The following is a 16,630-nucleotide window of genomic DNA, read 5'->3' as shown; positions in this document are numbered from 1 at the left end:
ATTAGGCAAAGGTTTTGGATATTATGTGTAATGTAAGATGGGTTTTTTTCTCGCTGTTGTTATGTGCACTTTTTTATCCTCACACAATAAAATATGTGAGGATAAAAAAAGGAAAAGTGACGGAGATGACGAGGTCTCTTTGGAAAGCACTGCTTCTGTTGCATTTGAATTACTCCCTGTTATAAACGTTGACCAGTAGCCAGTATTAAGTGTTCTGTGTTAAAACCTTTCAACCCACGGTTCATTTTGGGAAAGAGGATGGGGTTTGAATGAGAGAAAATTTAAGAACAAGGGCAAGCCAGAGGCAGTGATGGAGCTGCTGTGGTCAAAAAAAATATTTTTAATGCACTCTGAGCAGCTGACACACAAAGTTCAGGTCGTTTGCACCACATGTTTTTTCCTCAGATGCCTCGGGATGTTGCAGTCTCATCCTGGGGGAAGAATTCATGGTGCACAACCCCATGACGGATTGAAAAAGCGACACTCATGACCTTATGTGCCACCTTCAGACTGCAGGTTCTCTCTCAAGCCATCTCTCAGCACCGGTGGTAATCCTGAAAGTTGCTTCAGTTTGACGCTGAAGTTGTTGTTTGCGGTCCTTGTTGGAATCACATGTTTAAGGGGATTTTCATTATGTGTTTTAGTTGCAGGAAGGTTAGAAATGGTGCAGAATTATTGACTATTTTAAATCAGCTCGTATCCATGAGCTTTTTTCAGGCTTTTTTTCTACAAGAGTGAAGACTAACAAGATTAACTAACAAGCTAAAAAGCTCTTTGGTTCTATTTGTAGTCCAAAGCCTGAACCATACCTTCAAAAACTTAAATTCTATCATGTTAATCTCAGTTTCTTTTATATTTAAGCAGTATTTGCATTTGAATTAAGAAAAGCATATGAAGTCTGTAAAAACAGGGGAGCATTAGCTGTTTGTCTGAACACCATGAATGGCATGTTTTTCTTTTCTTGCAAAAAAGTCCTTGTGGGTGTTCTCCCAATGACTGATTTTATCTGGATAAAAGGCAGCAGTGATGCAGTGTTGCTATATCATCATAAAAACCATTCGTGTGCAATCTGCAATGTGGGAATTTCACACAGGAAACTGAAGTTCCCTTTTTTTAACCGACATCAGCGTTATTTTCTTGCACCCATGACCACTGGAGCTACTCAACATTATTAAATGTGACTTTTTTTTAAGCCAAGCAAATTAAATGAAAATAAAACACTGGGTTTTAGTATTTTCCCTTTATATGAGAGCCTTTTTGCTAGATTTGACATATGTCTCCACTTACCTTTGCCTAATTCTGTGTATCAGTCTGTGGCTTCGTCCCTCATCTCCAGCCCTCTTTCCCCCTGTCATTAGTACAAGAAAATCCCTAAACACTGCCACAAAAAGCACCAACCCTCATTCAGATGACATGTTCTGTTTGGCTTTAAAGATGGCACTAATGAGTGCTGGGCTGTAAAGCTCGATCGTATCCGTCTTTTGTAACCATAACCATAACTCCACCCTCTGCAGACCGCACAGTGCATTTCATTTAGAAATGATAGCCAAGTGAGGCCTCTTCAGTGTCCTGGAACTATATTTGTCCCAACTCTCCTGTTTTACTACAGCTTTTTCAAACCAGAAACACATGTTTGTCTCTGTGGTTTGGTAGACAAGAGGGGGGGGCGATTTCTTTCCTCTCTCTCTTTCTGATGTGACCTCAAGCCGCAGCTGATTGAAGGGTCATTGATTGAAAAAAAGATGAAAGTAAGAAGAAGATGGATGGACAGAGGATGGATAAATGGGAAAAGAGAACACCATGTTGTTAAAGGAAAGAATGCACTCCTGTCAGTAACGTAGCACAGTAACACATATGCACATACGCTTTTGCACATATGCGGCCCCTTTTGACCAAAACATTGTTAAATATGGAAATATACACATACTGAAGGGTGCAAGGGTTTTTTGTCTTTTTTTTTGGCTATTTGATTGTTTGTTTAAGCTGGGGGTTTTCTCATTTTCAAGGCATAATAGTCCAAGTTACAACATCCAGAACTGAAAAATACAAAAGAAACACTGAAATACCAAAAACTGTAGTTCCTCAAGTGGCCACTTGAGGCTGCTTCCATGTCTGTGCAAGTAGACAACCATATATATATATATATATATATATATATATATATATGTTTTGTTTTTTGGTCTCCCTAGCTTATTTCCGCCTCCACAATAAAAGCACGGTGGGTGAAAAATTAGAGGCATGCCCATTTTAACTGACAGCGCCATCTACAGGGCCTCGCATCCACTGAAATGATCTGACACATAATTTCATTCACTGTGTAATGCAGGCCATCCAAAATGTTTGCGCTCTACTGTTTTATTAGTCCTTTACTAATGCACCCATACAGTTTAACAATGGTGCTTGCTAATGAAGCTCGCTAACCTCAGCTGATAACTTCACCCTCTTATGTAAAAAAAAACAAAAACAAAAAAAAACTAACTAGAGTGCTACCAATACTGCTAAGGCATCTAAACTGCTATGTTGGTGTAAAAATGTGCAGTCATCAAGCAAATTGATGATGTCATAGTCATAAGGATTTTGCCCATCTTTTATATACAGTCTATGGTTAAGTCATATTTATTCAAACGGGTACAGATTTGGAATTTTGGTTGTAAATTAGATTTTTTAACATAAGGAAATAATAAACTCAGAGCACAACAATGCACAGAGGTAGAGGAGGAGAAGTGAAAAGAGGCTTGTAAACAAAAAGGCTGGTGGTAATGGGGAAATACAGGACTATAAATACTCAGAGAACTCACTGACTAATAAAACAGAAGTGAAACAAGTCAGGCTGTGGAAAACCATCTTAAAGGCAGGAAATACAACAAAGGCATGCAGTAACAGAACAAAACACACTAACATAGGTGAACATAGGGAAGCAGTGACAAGAAAAGGGCAACAGGGAAAAGGAAAAGAAAAGCAACACAAAAACACTAGAAAAATAACCACAGGCATTGCAAACCATGGCAATGAGGTGCTATCATATTAAAAATAACCCACTTTGATTGATGAACAAACAAGTTGCATTATTCATTTTTATCTTCACTAAATCAGATTAATTTCTGTCCTTGATAGACATACCGCAGCACAGATTTCTCAACCTAGATTTGAGAAACCCATCTGCACATTTCACACAGACACACACATAACTCATGCGCACACACACACACAGTCCAAAGTGTGCCAGCTGAGCAGGAGCGAAGCCTCCCTCATCCCGCGCCGCCCATCTTTCCTCATCATTTATCATGTCGCCCTTTTAATGACACCACCTGTGTCAACAGCGAGGGGACCACTTCAGTGTGTGCGTGCCTCTCCTTGTGTTTCTATCAGTGTGTGGATTCGCATTTGCAGGCATGCTCAGATAACATGCAGGTCACATCTGGACTGGCAACACGAGAAGCCCCCCGCGCCGCAACACACTCACGCTAACACACACACACACTTTGTTCCTTCCTCCGAGCAACGCTTGACCCGCGTCCATGCCTCGTGTCCTCCTGTCTCGCTCAGAGATCAGTCACTGTCTCGTAACCTCGCTCATGTCACTTTGCAACAAGCGAGGTGTGAACCGCCCCGCCGTGTTGACCGATGCAAGCCGACGCAGAGATTTTACATGAGCAGTGTAAACATTGCGGATGTGACTGTGGAGAAAACAGCTTGTGTACAAAAGATGGCAATGACATAACAGCTGCCAAGCTGGCCCGCTGGTCTGTTTGGATGAGCCTTGTGTCACGTGTTATTACTTTGAACTGGGTCGTCTGTGTTAAAAAAAGGTTCGTCTAGATAATGTGAAGATCTAAAAGAGCATGTGATGTTTACATGCAACTGTTGTGGGTCAGACTCAGAGGCTTCATTGTCCAGTAGACAAGAATCATACTTTCTAAAAACATCTTCCAGGAATTTAATTTGTAGTCAAAGCTTTGCTCAAATCAAATGTTTCTATTTTCCCTTTAGCTTGTAGCATTTTTCATCCTTCTAGACTATTTTGGTCGGGGTTTGCCAGTTTTGAAGATGATGGCCGTAGAAATCTCTGGCTTCTCTTGAATATAAACTAAATGGCACTCCAGGCCAGATGAAAGCTATGTAAATTCAATTTTGGGTTGAACTGTCCTTTTTAAGTTACTGGCATGCATAACTGCAGGTGTAAAAGCACAAAGCAGTTTCCAGTGTTGTTTAATTTAATATACAATTCAGCTGCAGTCACCAAGATTTATTTGACCTATATAATTTTAATTTTATATACTTATATAATTAGACCTATATGATGTCCGAAATAATACATGCATTGTTCTCACTTTAGATATAGTAACTGCAAAGACAGCTAAATTAACTAAAAATAAATATAAGGACTTTAACTATTAATTAAAGCTTATTACCAGGAACGTATTGTAAAGCGTTGCTCTTTCTTAAAACCTCTTTGTCTAAATGTCAATACTCAATATATTTATGTACTGTACGTGATTTGTGCTTGAAAATATCCACAAATGCTGTTTGCAAAACATAAAAATTAATGCATGCACTAAAAACTTTACACATAAAACAGAAGGTAAGCAAATTTGTCTAAGAAATAGAATCATAGGCTCATTATGACTTCCTCGAAAAACCCATAAAGTAAATTTAACATCTGCGTTCTGACCGCGCAAGTTTCATTATGTTATTAGTCGTGATTACAGGAAAAGGATTGTGTTGTCTGTTAGTGTGTCTCTGGGTGCGTTGCTGTTTGTTTACCACGATCAGTCTCACATGGTCTGGGATCTTAAATAAATTCCAGTCAAACAACCCCACCCCAGTCACAACTCAGACTCGGTGGGCTCCGACAAGGAAGGGGACCAATCAGGACGGAGCACAGCAAATTGGATGGAAATTGCATGAATTTTGTCAACAAACCAAGGTGTTTTTTTCTGTCATTAAGAAACAGCGTGTGTGTGACTGGGGTTTTTTTTTCTGTATAAAACAGGTATTTCAGATTCCCCACATTTTTGAAAATCATTTCCGGTCTTAGAACTTATAACTTCCTTTTTAAGATGTTAAAGCTGCAAAAGTGTTTGGAACTGCCAAAGTTTCAGACACAGGGAAAGGTCAAAAGCAAATATATTCAGTTGATTTCCAGCATGTCTATCCTTCTTTTGCCACACTAACAACTGAAAAGGTCAGAAATCCAAACTGCTGAGGATTTTGTAAACCGTGCCAACACAAACAGACCAAAAAACCACCTCAAAAGGCCCTCTGTTGAAGCTCGCGTGGAGTGATTTTGAAGCAGATGAAAAACATTCTGACATTTTGCTTCTCATTCTGTAAATGTTTAATTTTTTCTTTCCATGTCTCAAAAACATGAATTTTATTGTGAGAAATAAACTACAAAACCAACGTAAGGGTGGACACATCATTACCCCTTACTGCCCCTTACCTCTACAGAGTTTACGCCGTTGTTTAGCTGAGATTTGGTCACCTCTTGACATTTTTAAGCCTCATCTGTATCTTCTCACCTTGCAGGTCCTGAATGTTCCAGAAACTTCACGGCTCCCAGTGGAGTCATTAAGACACCGGGCTTCCCTGAGAAGTATCCCAACAACCTGGAATGTACCTTTATGATCTTTGCCCCCAAGATGACAGAGATCGTGGTGGAGTTTGATAGCTTCGACATGGAGCCTGACACCACGCCGCCACCGGGCGCCCTCTGCCGATACGACTGGCTGGAGATCTGGGACGGCTTCCCTGCAGGTGAGCGGAGGGCTGGGGTGCAACGGGCAAATGTTAGTTGAAACCTTAGAGGTTAAAACATGACTGAAAAGGAATTTAAAACTGAACTAGTGCAGAGATGAAGAGAAGAGAGAGGATGATGCTCACAGCTTCAAAATAGTAATCATAAAAGAGCATTTTCTTAACTAGTCAGAAATTGTAAATCCATAAATATAAAAAATGATTACCTGATAAATAATTTCTAAAGGGCATAAAACATTTTTAATGTTTTATGAATTTCCAAGCAGTCTTTTTACTCATTCATACACTTAACTTAAATGCCAGAAAAATGGTATTGTTTATGAATTAAAACATGCAAAATAATCTGAAAAAGATTTTTTTAAATTTACTTTCAGCCTGGTGGAAAGATAAATGTGAAAAGATGAAAGTAAAAAAAAAAAATAGGGCTGTTTCTCCGCAGATGTGAAGCAAAGTTACAAAAAAAGGGACGCAGATGTAGATGGAGGAGAGGAAATTGGGAGGAAAGGGGACGGAGAAGTGAAGGAAGAATATACAGAGTTGTGAAGCAGAGGAGAGAAGGATGAAAAAGGTTTGAGACAGCTTCCCCCTGTGGATGCTGACAGAAAACAGACAGAAAACAGGCAGAGACATGTGGATGTGAAGGGGAGGAGGACCGTGGAAAACAAGTATGGATGCCTTCCCTGCTGGTGAGATGAGTCGGGATTGAGTGACAGAGGTGAAAAATAGGTGGATAATTGCAAAAGCGAGATGCGGGATGAGCAGGGGGAGCGAGAACAGCAGACAGGGATACATACAGGATATGCAGAGTGTTCGTGTGTGTGTTTTTCTTGATTGGCTCATTTAAAAACATATTTTTTAGGCTACAGGATGAAAACCTCATTGGCCTTAACATTTAATTTCCAGTTTGTGTAGAAACGCTAATTTTCACCTAACAAAATCCGAGAATTGTCTGCAGTAGATTTTCTCATCACTTCAAAACAAAACAAGTTTCACTCACCCACGAAAAATCTTCAAAGTCACTGAGAAGTCGCTGAGTGTTAAGCCTGAGCTTAAATATGTTTAAAATTAAACCCCTCATACTCGTTGTTTTGCTGTTGCAGTTTGGTGAATCACTCTCTGTGACCTCATGCTCCCCAGCAACAAAACACATGTTGCAATGCTTCAGTACACTACAAATTATCTTCATATGAAGTACGTGTCCGAGCTTGTTCTCCTGCTTTGCACATCCCAAGTCCGGTCAGGATGATGACTATGCATTAAAGGAATTATTAAATAAGATCAATCTGGAGTGGCAGATAGCACCCCTGATTGAAAAAAATCTATCTATGAGTGTCATTAAACCTCAAAAGGAGGTGTATCCAGGTGTCATACACATGCAGAAATATGAGGAACATGCAGAAGGTGACACTCATTTGCATCTTTTGCACTGAAAGTAAATGATGCGGAGAATACTTCACAGCATTGTTCCTTTCACATTTGTAAAATCAGCTCAGGCACAACCTGCTCTACCCTTTATTCGCGCTCCTCCCCTCGCTTTGGACAGCATTTCTCAGCTTCTATTGTTGTCTAATTAGCCGTGCAGCGTGCATATAATCGTGAGAGCTACATACCTTGGACAGGCCTGTGCTGGCTGCCAGGATGCCCACAATACTTGCTGCTGTGCCCAAAGCTTTGCCTGATTATTGCCAAGGAGGAGACTGGCATGAGGACGTGAGGGACACAAAGACTGGCACAGGTATACAGGCAGTGACATACACTTTTAAGCGGTGCCAGTATACATAACATGCCAGGGCTTTTCCTGTCAAATGATCTGTGCGTATATTTGTGTGTTCAGGTGTGTCTGTTTGCATGAATGCATGTGGACGTGTGTGTGTGACTATCTGTGGGTGATGTTAAAGCCGAGCAGACAACAAAGCGTCTCTGCAGCAGGGTTGAGACCGGCATGTAGTTCTACATCCCAACAAACGTTCATGCGCACATCAAAGATTCTCATTAGCCACGTTTTTTTCTTCTTTGAGGGCTGTAAATCAATTCTTCAAAAAGAAGCTCTTTCTTCTGACTGGACTTAATTAGAAAAACATCCAATGGTCTTTTGTTTGTTTTTTTGTTTTCCTATTTTATTCTTCAGAAAAGATTCTTTACAAGAGATTTTTCACATATTATCTCACCAGAACAATGCAACCATTACCAAGTAAATATCTCGATCAAAGCTTTTCATCTTTTTGATGAAAAATTCCTACTTTCTTAGTTTTACCAGAGCTTTTAAACACATTTCAAGGCTTTCATTAATTCCTGGGGTTTGTCCGATTGTTTTAGAAAGGCTACAAGATGTGCCTGAAGTCTTTGAAAACCTATAAATCTATGATGCAGTTTATCCATTTTATGATTCTAATGCACTGCCTGCAGTTAGTGCTTCCAGGAGAATTTGATTTATACGAGCCACATCCACCCATTCATGCAGCACTTTTTCTCTGTCAGAGACATGTGATGTGTGGTGCAGGGAATAGAAACTTCAATACGTGGGCCCAGAGATCAGTCTACCGGCCTTATGATTAGTAGACCACCAGCTGTACCTCCTGAACCAGCTGTCAGAGCTTTACGTGTGCATATTTATGTTAGATTGTTTCTTTAATTTCTTGTATTAGTTGACAAATTCTTGGGAAGATTGGTGGCTGAATACCAAAACACACAATTTGACAACTGTCCATCATTGAGAACTAACATCTGTACATACTCACGCATCCAAAGTGCAATTTTTTTGCAACTTCAGATTTTCTGTGATGGTTCTATGCATTCATTATTTTATAAACTTATTATTTTGGGTTACTTCAGTTTGTCGGAGAACACAGATCATATAAAAAACTTAGAGAAACTTTGAACTAAATATTATAAAGTTGTACAAAGCTCTATTTATTTTGGTGGCTTGGATTCTCAAACTTTACAAACTGATAGCTTAATGTCAAGAGTGCTGAAATGTAACTTTCTTCCTCACTTTTCCTCGGCGTTTGCTTCAGATATAACCATTTCCTTAGATGTATATGGAGCCATATTGCCTGCAGGAGTTTCTGCTTCCAGGGGGCTGATTGCATCAACTGACAGCCTTGCAGCAAAACCATTTTCACAACACCTCCGATAAGGCTGAAGTAGTTTTAAAATATAATCTGTCACAGATTGTCGACTACCTGCTTTAAACTGTAACTGATAAACATAAACCATCAGAGTAGCGCAGCTCAGCATTCCTGCTGTGACCGCTTCATGTTTCTGTTTAGCTGGTTTGCCTTTAAAAGCTGAAGGAAATTGTTAGAGAAGTATAATTTTTGTTATATATAAAACTGAATCTTGCACCGTGGGTCTCTGAGAGATCGCTGGCGCAGTATCTCCTCAAAGCAGCAGGCAAGACTCACATTGGTTCTCACAGATAAGAAGAGGATGAAACAGGGGACCACCTGTGGATGTGGAACTCAAAGTCTTCAAACATGAGACAGTCTGTGACTGTGTGCTGCACATAAAAACACATGATGTTACAGCGGGCGTTCCTGTGATGCTCTCATATTTTATCTTTAACTGTGAGCATCTCCTTTACTGAAAGAGGAAACCCCGAGTATGCTGGTTCTGCCTGTTGCCCAAGTAAAAACAATAGTTTTCAATGGTTTTCAGGAGCTTTAACCTCCTCAGGTCTGAATTGTTGTCACTTAATACCCCAAAACCACCTTAACTGTAACTAGTCGATCAGAATATATCATGTTTGTTATTATTAAATTCTTCTTCTATGTCTTTGTAGTCAGGGAATAAAGAAAATGGTCATTCTAACTGGAAACCCCCCAAAAAAGAAGAAAGTATTCACATTTTTTTTCCCTAAAAATAAAAATATATAATATATTTATTTTCTGGTGACCAACTATGATGACGCAAACCTAACAGGGTTAAACAAAATTACACCACTTTGCATTATTAGCATTATTATTATTATTTAAAACTCACATTGTTGACTGTATCTGCATTTTTTTTTTCATTATTTGCCAGACTGAGCGTGGTGATTAGCTACAGGCTACAGCACTTTTAAAGTGACAGTTTACTTTAAATATACTTATTTTTCATTGTTTATCCATCTAGATTCTGGTGTTACCTCCCCAGGTTTTAGAGATATTGATTTTATAATTTAATTCTTTATACTGAAGTACACCCACCAACCAGGTAAGTAGAAGGACTGGAGACTCAGTCCAGTGACATTGTAAAAGCATATAAACACGAATGGTGATAAACATAATTCAGTAGTTCCCTAATAGTTTGTGTTTCTCAAGCAAGCTCAAACATTTGTTTTGTACAGAGCACGCAGAGTTTGCATTTCTGTTATTACTTGGATACATAAATCAGGGAACAGCAAACCAGCTGAACATATTTTTAAAAAGTGAAATTTTTATGCAAGCAAGGAATTGATTCAGCAAATTGAAGACAAAGTTTCTAATTATAAATAAATGTAAATTGGGGGGTTCGATAGATGGTTGTTTGCTGTATATGTTTCCTCATAATTAGTGTTGGTAATTACACTGTACTTTGTAGGAAATTTGTACAAAGAAGCTTAAACAAATCTTTTACATTTATGTTGTAAAATGGATGTTTAGTTTTGTGGCATGAAAGTAATGTTTTAAAGTCGGCTTTTATTTATTTATTTGCTTTTTAACATGGAAAAAGAAACAGGTAACTCTTCCTCAATCTGTTCTTGGACCCTTCAAAATATATTTTTAATATATCTGCCATATTTTACTCCTCCCACAAAACTACAGCTAAAAGAAAGTTTCTTCATGGGTTGTTATAATTTGATGTCATGTGATATGAGTTTAAAACTTAATCAAGGTGTGATATCAGAATAAAATACCTTGCATTCACTTGATACAAAGGTTATTCATTGCTGCGCCTGATATGATCCTGTATACACACTTTACTTGGAGTGTTGGGGTAGGGAGTGTCAAAACAATACGTGGTGGGAATGAGTGTTTCTGCTGCCTGCCATCTCACCTTTATTTCTGCCCCTAAGGTGTCACATCACTCCTGAGAGGTGGGAGATTGTTGCTGACAGGAGATCAGCTCCAAACTTTGTTTGTTCAGAGCAGACTCGAGTTTTTCTAAATCTAAATCAGAACTTTTCAATCTTGGGTTCCATGCAAGATTTAACAAGTAGATTTAGTTGATGTCACGTAATATTTCCCACGATAACAAGGGAAGTATAGGACAGAGCGGATAATCAAAGAAAAAACACTCTCTGGTCGGGTGATGAGTGATGAAGCTGACATCTCCTTTTCTTTCTCCCTCCCTGTTGCCCATACTCTTCCCATCCCCCTTCTCCTCCCAGTGGGCCCTCACATTGGCAGATACTGTGGCCAGACGTCCCCGGGCCGAGTGATCTCCTACACGGGCATCCTGTCCATGACCATCACCACTGACAACGCCATCGCCAGAGAGGGATTCTCAGCCAACTACACCATCCGCGAGAGGACCCTCCCCCCAGGACACGAAGACGAGGGTGAGCAGCTGGATTAGTGAAAGGAGTGCGCGATGCGGAGGGCAGAGCTGTCATCTGGTTCACTTCTTTGATATTTCTGGTCTCATAGAGAATGAAAACAGAGTAAATATGAGCCAGTCTGTAGTTTCAACTCAACCTAGTTGTCCTTGAGCACGAGGCAGTAGCTCCTCCAGCTCTACAGAAGCCGGACTCTATCCGCTGTCTGACCTCTGGCCTCTGTGTTGGAGGCAAGACAAGCAGAATGAGAATGTATCCTTCAGGGGCTAATAGCATGCAACAAAGGATATAATTAGACTTTTCCTACATGTAGAGAGAGAGGTTTAGAGTTTTTAGTTATAACCAACTTTGCCATTAATTATTCTTGTCATCAGTTAATCATTTCATGATCCTTTTAGTCCACAGACATGTCGACATATATATATGAAAGTGAGATCGAAAGCAGCTAAAGAAAAAAGTTTCCAGTCAATAAAAGCCCCAAAAGACACTGCATTATAAAATAACTATTAATGCAGTTGAATAATTAAGTTAATGATTGATGATCAATATTTGCTACAGTCAGCTGTTGCATTTTACAGCTTAAAGTCCATTTGTTGTGGTTGAAGTCTAACAAATGGACCAAAAAAACTGCTTCCCAACTTTTGGGCTTATTTTATGATAAAGCAATTTATTCTCCTGACAGCTCATTCAAATAGTGTTCCCATCTAAGACCCGTTTATTTTAATACATTATAGCCTCCTGAAACTCGGCAGTATTTAACAAGAGTGGTGCATAGATGTGGGTAAGATTATATATTACATGCTGTGTAGCTTAGATATATTTTCTTTCCTTTTAATCATCCTACAACGCCTGGGATTTACGCACGACTTAGTAGGGCGTGGTTGGAAAATGCTGCAGAATTGTCGATAGCTGTTTTCTGAGTGACTGAAAGGACAAATTTGAGTCTTTAGAATAAATACAACCAATCTTGCATATTGTTTTTGTAAGTGATAACTTACCAGAGAGGTGTTTTCTGAGAGATAAAACTGATAGTTTTATGAGTTATTTGTAACAGCTGTGCTTAAACGACTCAACTTTAAATGAACCGTTACCATCAGACACGTGAATGTAATCTTATCACATAGTTGCTTTTAAATTAATTTCTTTTAGCTTTTATCTCCAATTCACTTGATCAATTCCCCCCATGAGGATACTATCACGAGGCAAAAGTTCCTCATGCTTGGTTATTGTCTTTTTCGTGTTTGTTCATGTCCACGTGTTCGGGACAGAAGCCGTTTGTCTGCATCGGTTGACTGTATGACCTTGCTGGAATGCCTTTAGAGGTTTAAGTTATGCTGGCCTGTATGCTAACTGCACTCTGGTAACCCTGACCCCGGTCACCCCTCTGTAGGAATGTGTGTGTGTGTTCAAAGGTGAGTTTCCTTAAGGTCCCTCAGTGGCGCTTTAGGAGAAACCAATGTAAAATACTCAGCTTGCTCTTCCAAATCGATCTTTAAGTGTTTTTTAGGGTAAGATTACTGGCAGCTGCACACAGAGGCCGGTGTTATTTTTTTATATAAAACCTAAATGATTGGTTATGTCAAAACAGGAAATATAAACAGACTTGGAAAAGGTCAGACACAAATAGTTTTTGGCCAAAATCACAAGCCAGTTATTAGATATTTGGGAACTTTTTTAGAAAATGAAATTATCGATACAGAGAAAAGCTTTTTGTTAATAAGACAGAGCAATGTCCGTGTCTACACGTAAATGTTAAATATTTGAATTTTTAAGAGAAAAAGCACAAAGTCTCTTGGTTTATTGTTCCAAATTTTGAGGATAGTCTTGTTTTAAACCCCTTTAACTCCAAAAGTGATATTATGATGAACAGATCACACTCACTCTAAGGGAAATATTTCTGTAACCAAACATGTAAATCACGAATTTCACCAGAGGGTCAAAGTTGTTATCACCATTTTTTTTTCACTCCTCCTGTTTGTTTTTGCTGTGGGCGGAAGATGTGGGTGTTGTCAGCTTGTATCTGATGTTGATGGTGAGCATTCGAGACAGTGCGATAATGCACTGATGTGCATGTATCAGATATGTCAATTGGTATTTAAACAGTAACGATAAGTCGCTTTACTAGCCGAATTTTCTTTTTTAGGATGTCTGACAACAGCCCTGGGTTTAGAAAAAGGCTCATACACAAATATACACATACACATGGGAAATTACTTTGCCTGCAGACCGCCGGCTAGGCTCAGCAGATTGAATCAAAGCTTCTCACCAAACCAAATCACATTGTCTTTTCTGCAGTTTTATACAACCAGGGTTAGCTACTCCTGCAGCAGGGGGTAATTCAGCAATTGCCAAAGGGTGCATGGACACATTTTAGGGTAGCTCAACTGCTCTGACAATAAGAAAGATTTGTACTAAATAGACCTTGTGATACAGGCGAGAACACCAGTTGAGAAACAGTTGTTGAATTTTTATTTTTTTATTTTATTTCACCTCTATTTAACCAGGAAGCAACTGGAGATCAAAATCTCTTTTTCAATGGAGATCTACCCAAGACAGCACACTGTTACGAGGTTAAAAGAGTATTAAATCAAATGTAACATGAGCGGGCGTGGGATAAAAGTAAAGCAAATCAGGGAAAGCAAGTAACATGACACAAAATGCAAAGTCCAGCTTAGAATTAGCAATTCTTTAGAGCTTTACAGTCTCACTGGAGACAAAAACATCCAGCTTTAGTGTGCACTGGAGGTTATTCATGAACAAGGTGCAAAATAAAGTCCTGGCTACCTATTATTAAAAAGGAGACATCCAGAGGAGTGAAGGCTGTGGAATAATCTGCCACTACAGCTACCATTAGTTGACTCTGTGGACTCTTAAAACAAGCAGACAATTAGGATTATTATGATTTTTTTAATTAAACTATCAGTTAAATTTATGGTGTCTTTTTAAAAGGCTGTAATGCCAAAGGAGTTTAACCAGGCTGGCTTTGTAAATAAAAATATGTCAGTGTTAATGAAGATCAGGAAATCAGACTAGTCTGGATAATGAAGTGTCGGAGAAGCAGCAGGCATGTAAATAATGTCAGAGGGATAATGAAATAGCTGAAATGTGAATAAACAGTCAGTTAAAATGCACACATTTGAAACAACTGTCAGATTAGAAGCTACAGCTTTAAATGTTTTATGTTGTTTTTATGCAGATTTTCACACCAGTGCTGCGCTTCAGTTTCGTAAAACAATGCACAGAGAAGTTTTCTCCAAGCAAAATGCTTACAGTCTTAGAGGAAGCAAATGCTGACGTCCTGCAGTGAATTTATGGGTTTCTCTCACTCTGTCCCTGCCATCAGCAATGGCCTCCAGCAGAGCTTTTGATCAGCTGAAGCATTGGCGGGGGCTTCAGTTTGCATCCTTTCTTTCTTTTTAGATAGTGGGGTACAGGGACAGGCTGGATGTTTGTCCCTCGTATACCTGCTGCGGCGGGGATGCAGGGGCTGTCTCATGAATAAAAATAAGTTTGATGAGACGGGAGCTGAGATGGAAAGCAGAAAAAGCAAGAGAACTGGAGAGCTGTTGGGGATAAGCTTGTGTTTCAGCTGTATGAGAGTGCTTTCTTATGGTCTAGTTGTAGTTTCAGAGCATTTTCTGGCAAGAGGACTCTTCTGGGGAAAGCTGAATTGGAGGATTTGGGCCTGAAAATTGTCAATTTAAAAAAATAAATAAATAAAAGATGATGAGCACAATATCCAGCTTTCTGCAGGCTTTAGGAGATGTCGCAAGCAAACTTTCTCCCTGGTTTATTTGTGGGACTTGGAATGATGTAGTGTGTTTGTGTCAGTCTGGCAGACCTTGTGTCTCCAGACAGCCCTCCCACACACACAGTCACACACACAAACACACATTTCTTTACGGCCACCCTCCCTCTTCCTTCCCCACACTCTCCTGCTGTTACAGAGTGGACACTCATGCCTAACAGATACAGATGTGCAGCTTGACATTGTCCAAGCTGCTGTTTTTGGTCCGTTTCGTAAGACCAGCGGATTGCAGAGCTCTCTAAACCCACCGAGGAGTGGATCATCCTTCTGATAAAGATTAAAACTGAAAGTCACAGAGTGTTAAAGCTGAACCAAACACAACAATAGCTGCAATATCTGCCTGCTTGGGTTTGTATGCATTTATATCCGTTTGTAGCTGAGCACATATGCATAATAGCACCTCAACAAACATTTTATTATTGGAATTATTGTCAATTTACTTAACAAAACATGTATAATATTTTCTCTAACAAACATCGGAAAGCCAGAATTATTTTTACTTTAACAATCATAGGTCACAAAGAAAAGCAGCAAATTATTTTAGAAGCTGAGAATAGCGAATATACTTGAAGAGAACTATGTCCATGTCTGCAATCACTCACTGCTCACTATAATGGACTATTTACTTTCCTTTGAGTGCTTCTGAATGTATAATGAGTATGCTACACTTGACTATAAGCATCCCACAATACGTCTCTAAAGGCAGAGTACAAAAAAGTGGTTCCTAGACAAGCATCGTATATCATCGTGCACAAATAGCAGGGAAAGCAGTGAATCACAACAAAACTACTGCATTTATTAATTAACAAAAAATCTGTTGGTATGAGGTGAATTTAAATTCTGTGTCAGTAAGTACGAATTTATTCATCGGAAAACGCCCAAATCTTGCCAACGACCTCACTATATGGTTATAAAGGGGTTTTGTTTTCATTGTTAAAGATGCATTTTGTAAAAAGTTCTGCAAATTGCAACTAAAACTTTCACCTCTAGGGGCAGCAATAGACACACAGTAGAAACAGAAGTGGCGTTATCCACTTTGTTTATTGTTAATAATTTTATTTTTGCCCTGCCTCCATTTTTTTCTGTTTTTTTTTTATTTGTTTTTGCCGCCATCTAAATAAAGGTCACTTTGACTCACTGCACCATCTTGTTGTACTGTAAACTAAACTGCACACTAGTGCTGTCAGCGTTAATCTAGTTAAAATGACGATAACGCCATAACTGCATTAACGCCGCAAATCTCCGTTAGCGAGTTGGCGCGGATCGCCCCATGCGTGGGGCTGGCAGGCGCTAATGCGTTAACAAGCTAACTGCACTAATGCGTTGACGCCATGCAGCCTCACGCACGGGGCGATCCGCACCAGCTCACTAACGGAGATTTGCGGCATTAATGCAGCTATGGCTTTAACATCATTTTAACGAGATTAATGCTGACAGCACTACTACAAACACATTCGTTTACAATAAGAACTTTTAATGAACATTGCTATACATGGCCCATGAAAAAATCTGATTCATTGCGATGGTAAAGTACACAGCAGAAAATC

The 16,630-nt window shown here is 39.3% G+C and overlaps 1 protein-coding gene across 1 annotated transcript in view; it reads left to right on the top strand.

Moving 5' to 3' along the window:
* LOC134617043 (neuropilin-1a-like) overlaps positions 1–16,630 on the top strand; it is a 95,600-nt gene that overhangs the window by 32,781 nt on the left and 46,189 nt on the right. The window contains exons 4-5 of the mRNA XM_063462201.1: positions 5,530–5,757; positions 11,108–11,278. Coding sequence (XP_063318271.1) covers positions 5,530–5,757; positions 11,108–11,278 — 399 coding nt within the window. The remainder of the gene's footprint in view (positions 1–5,529; positions 5,758–11,107; positions 11,279–16,630) is intronic.

Source organism: Pelmatolapia mariae, linkage group LG18, assembly GCF_036321145.2.
Source record: "Pelmatolapia mariae isolate MD_Pm_ZW linkage group LG18, Pm_UMD_F_2, whole genome shotgun sequence".
Lineage (NCBI taxonomy): Eukaryota > Metazoa > Chordata > Actinopteri > Cichliformes > Cichlidae > Pelmatolapia > Pelmatolapia mariae.
Note: the sequence above shows the minus strand (reverse complement) of the source record. Positions and strands in the feature narration are given on the sequence as shown.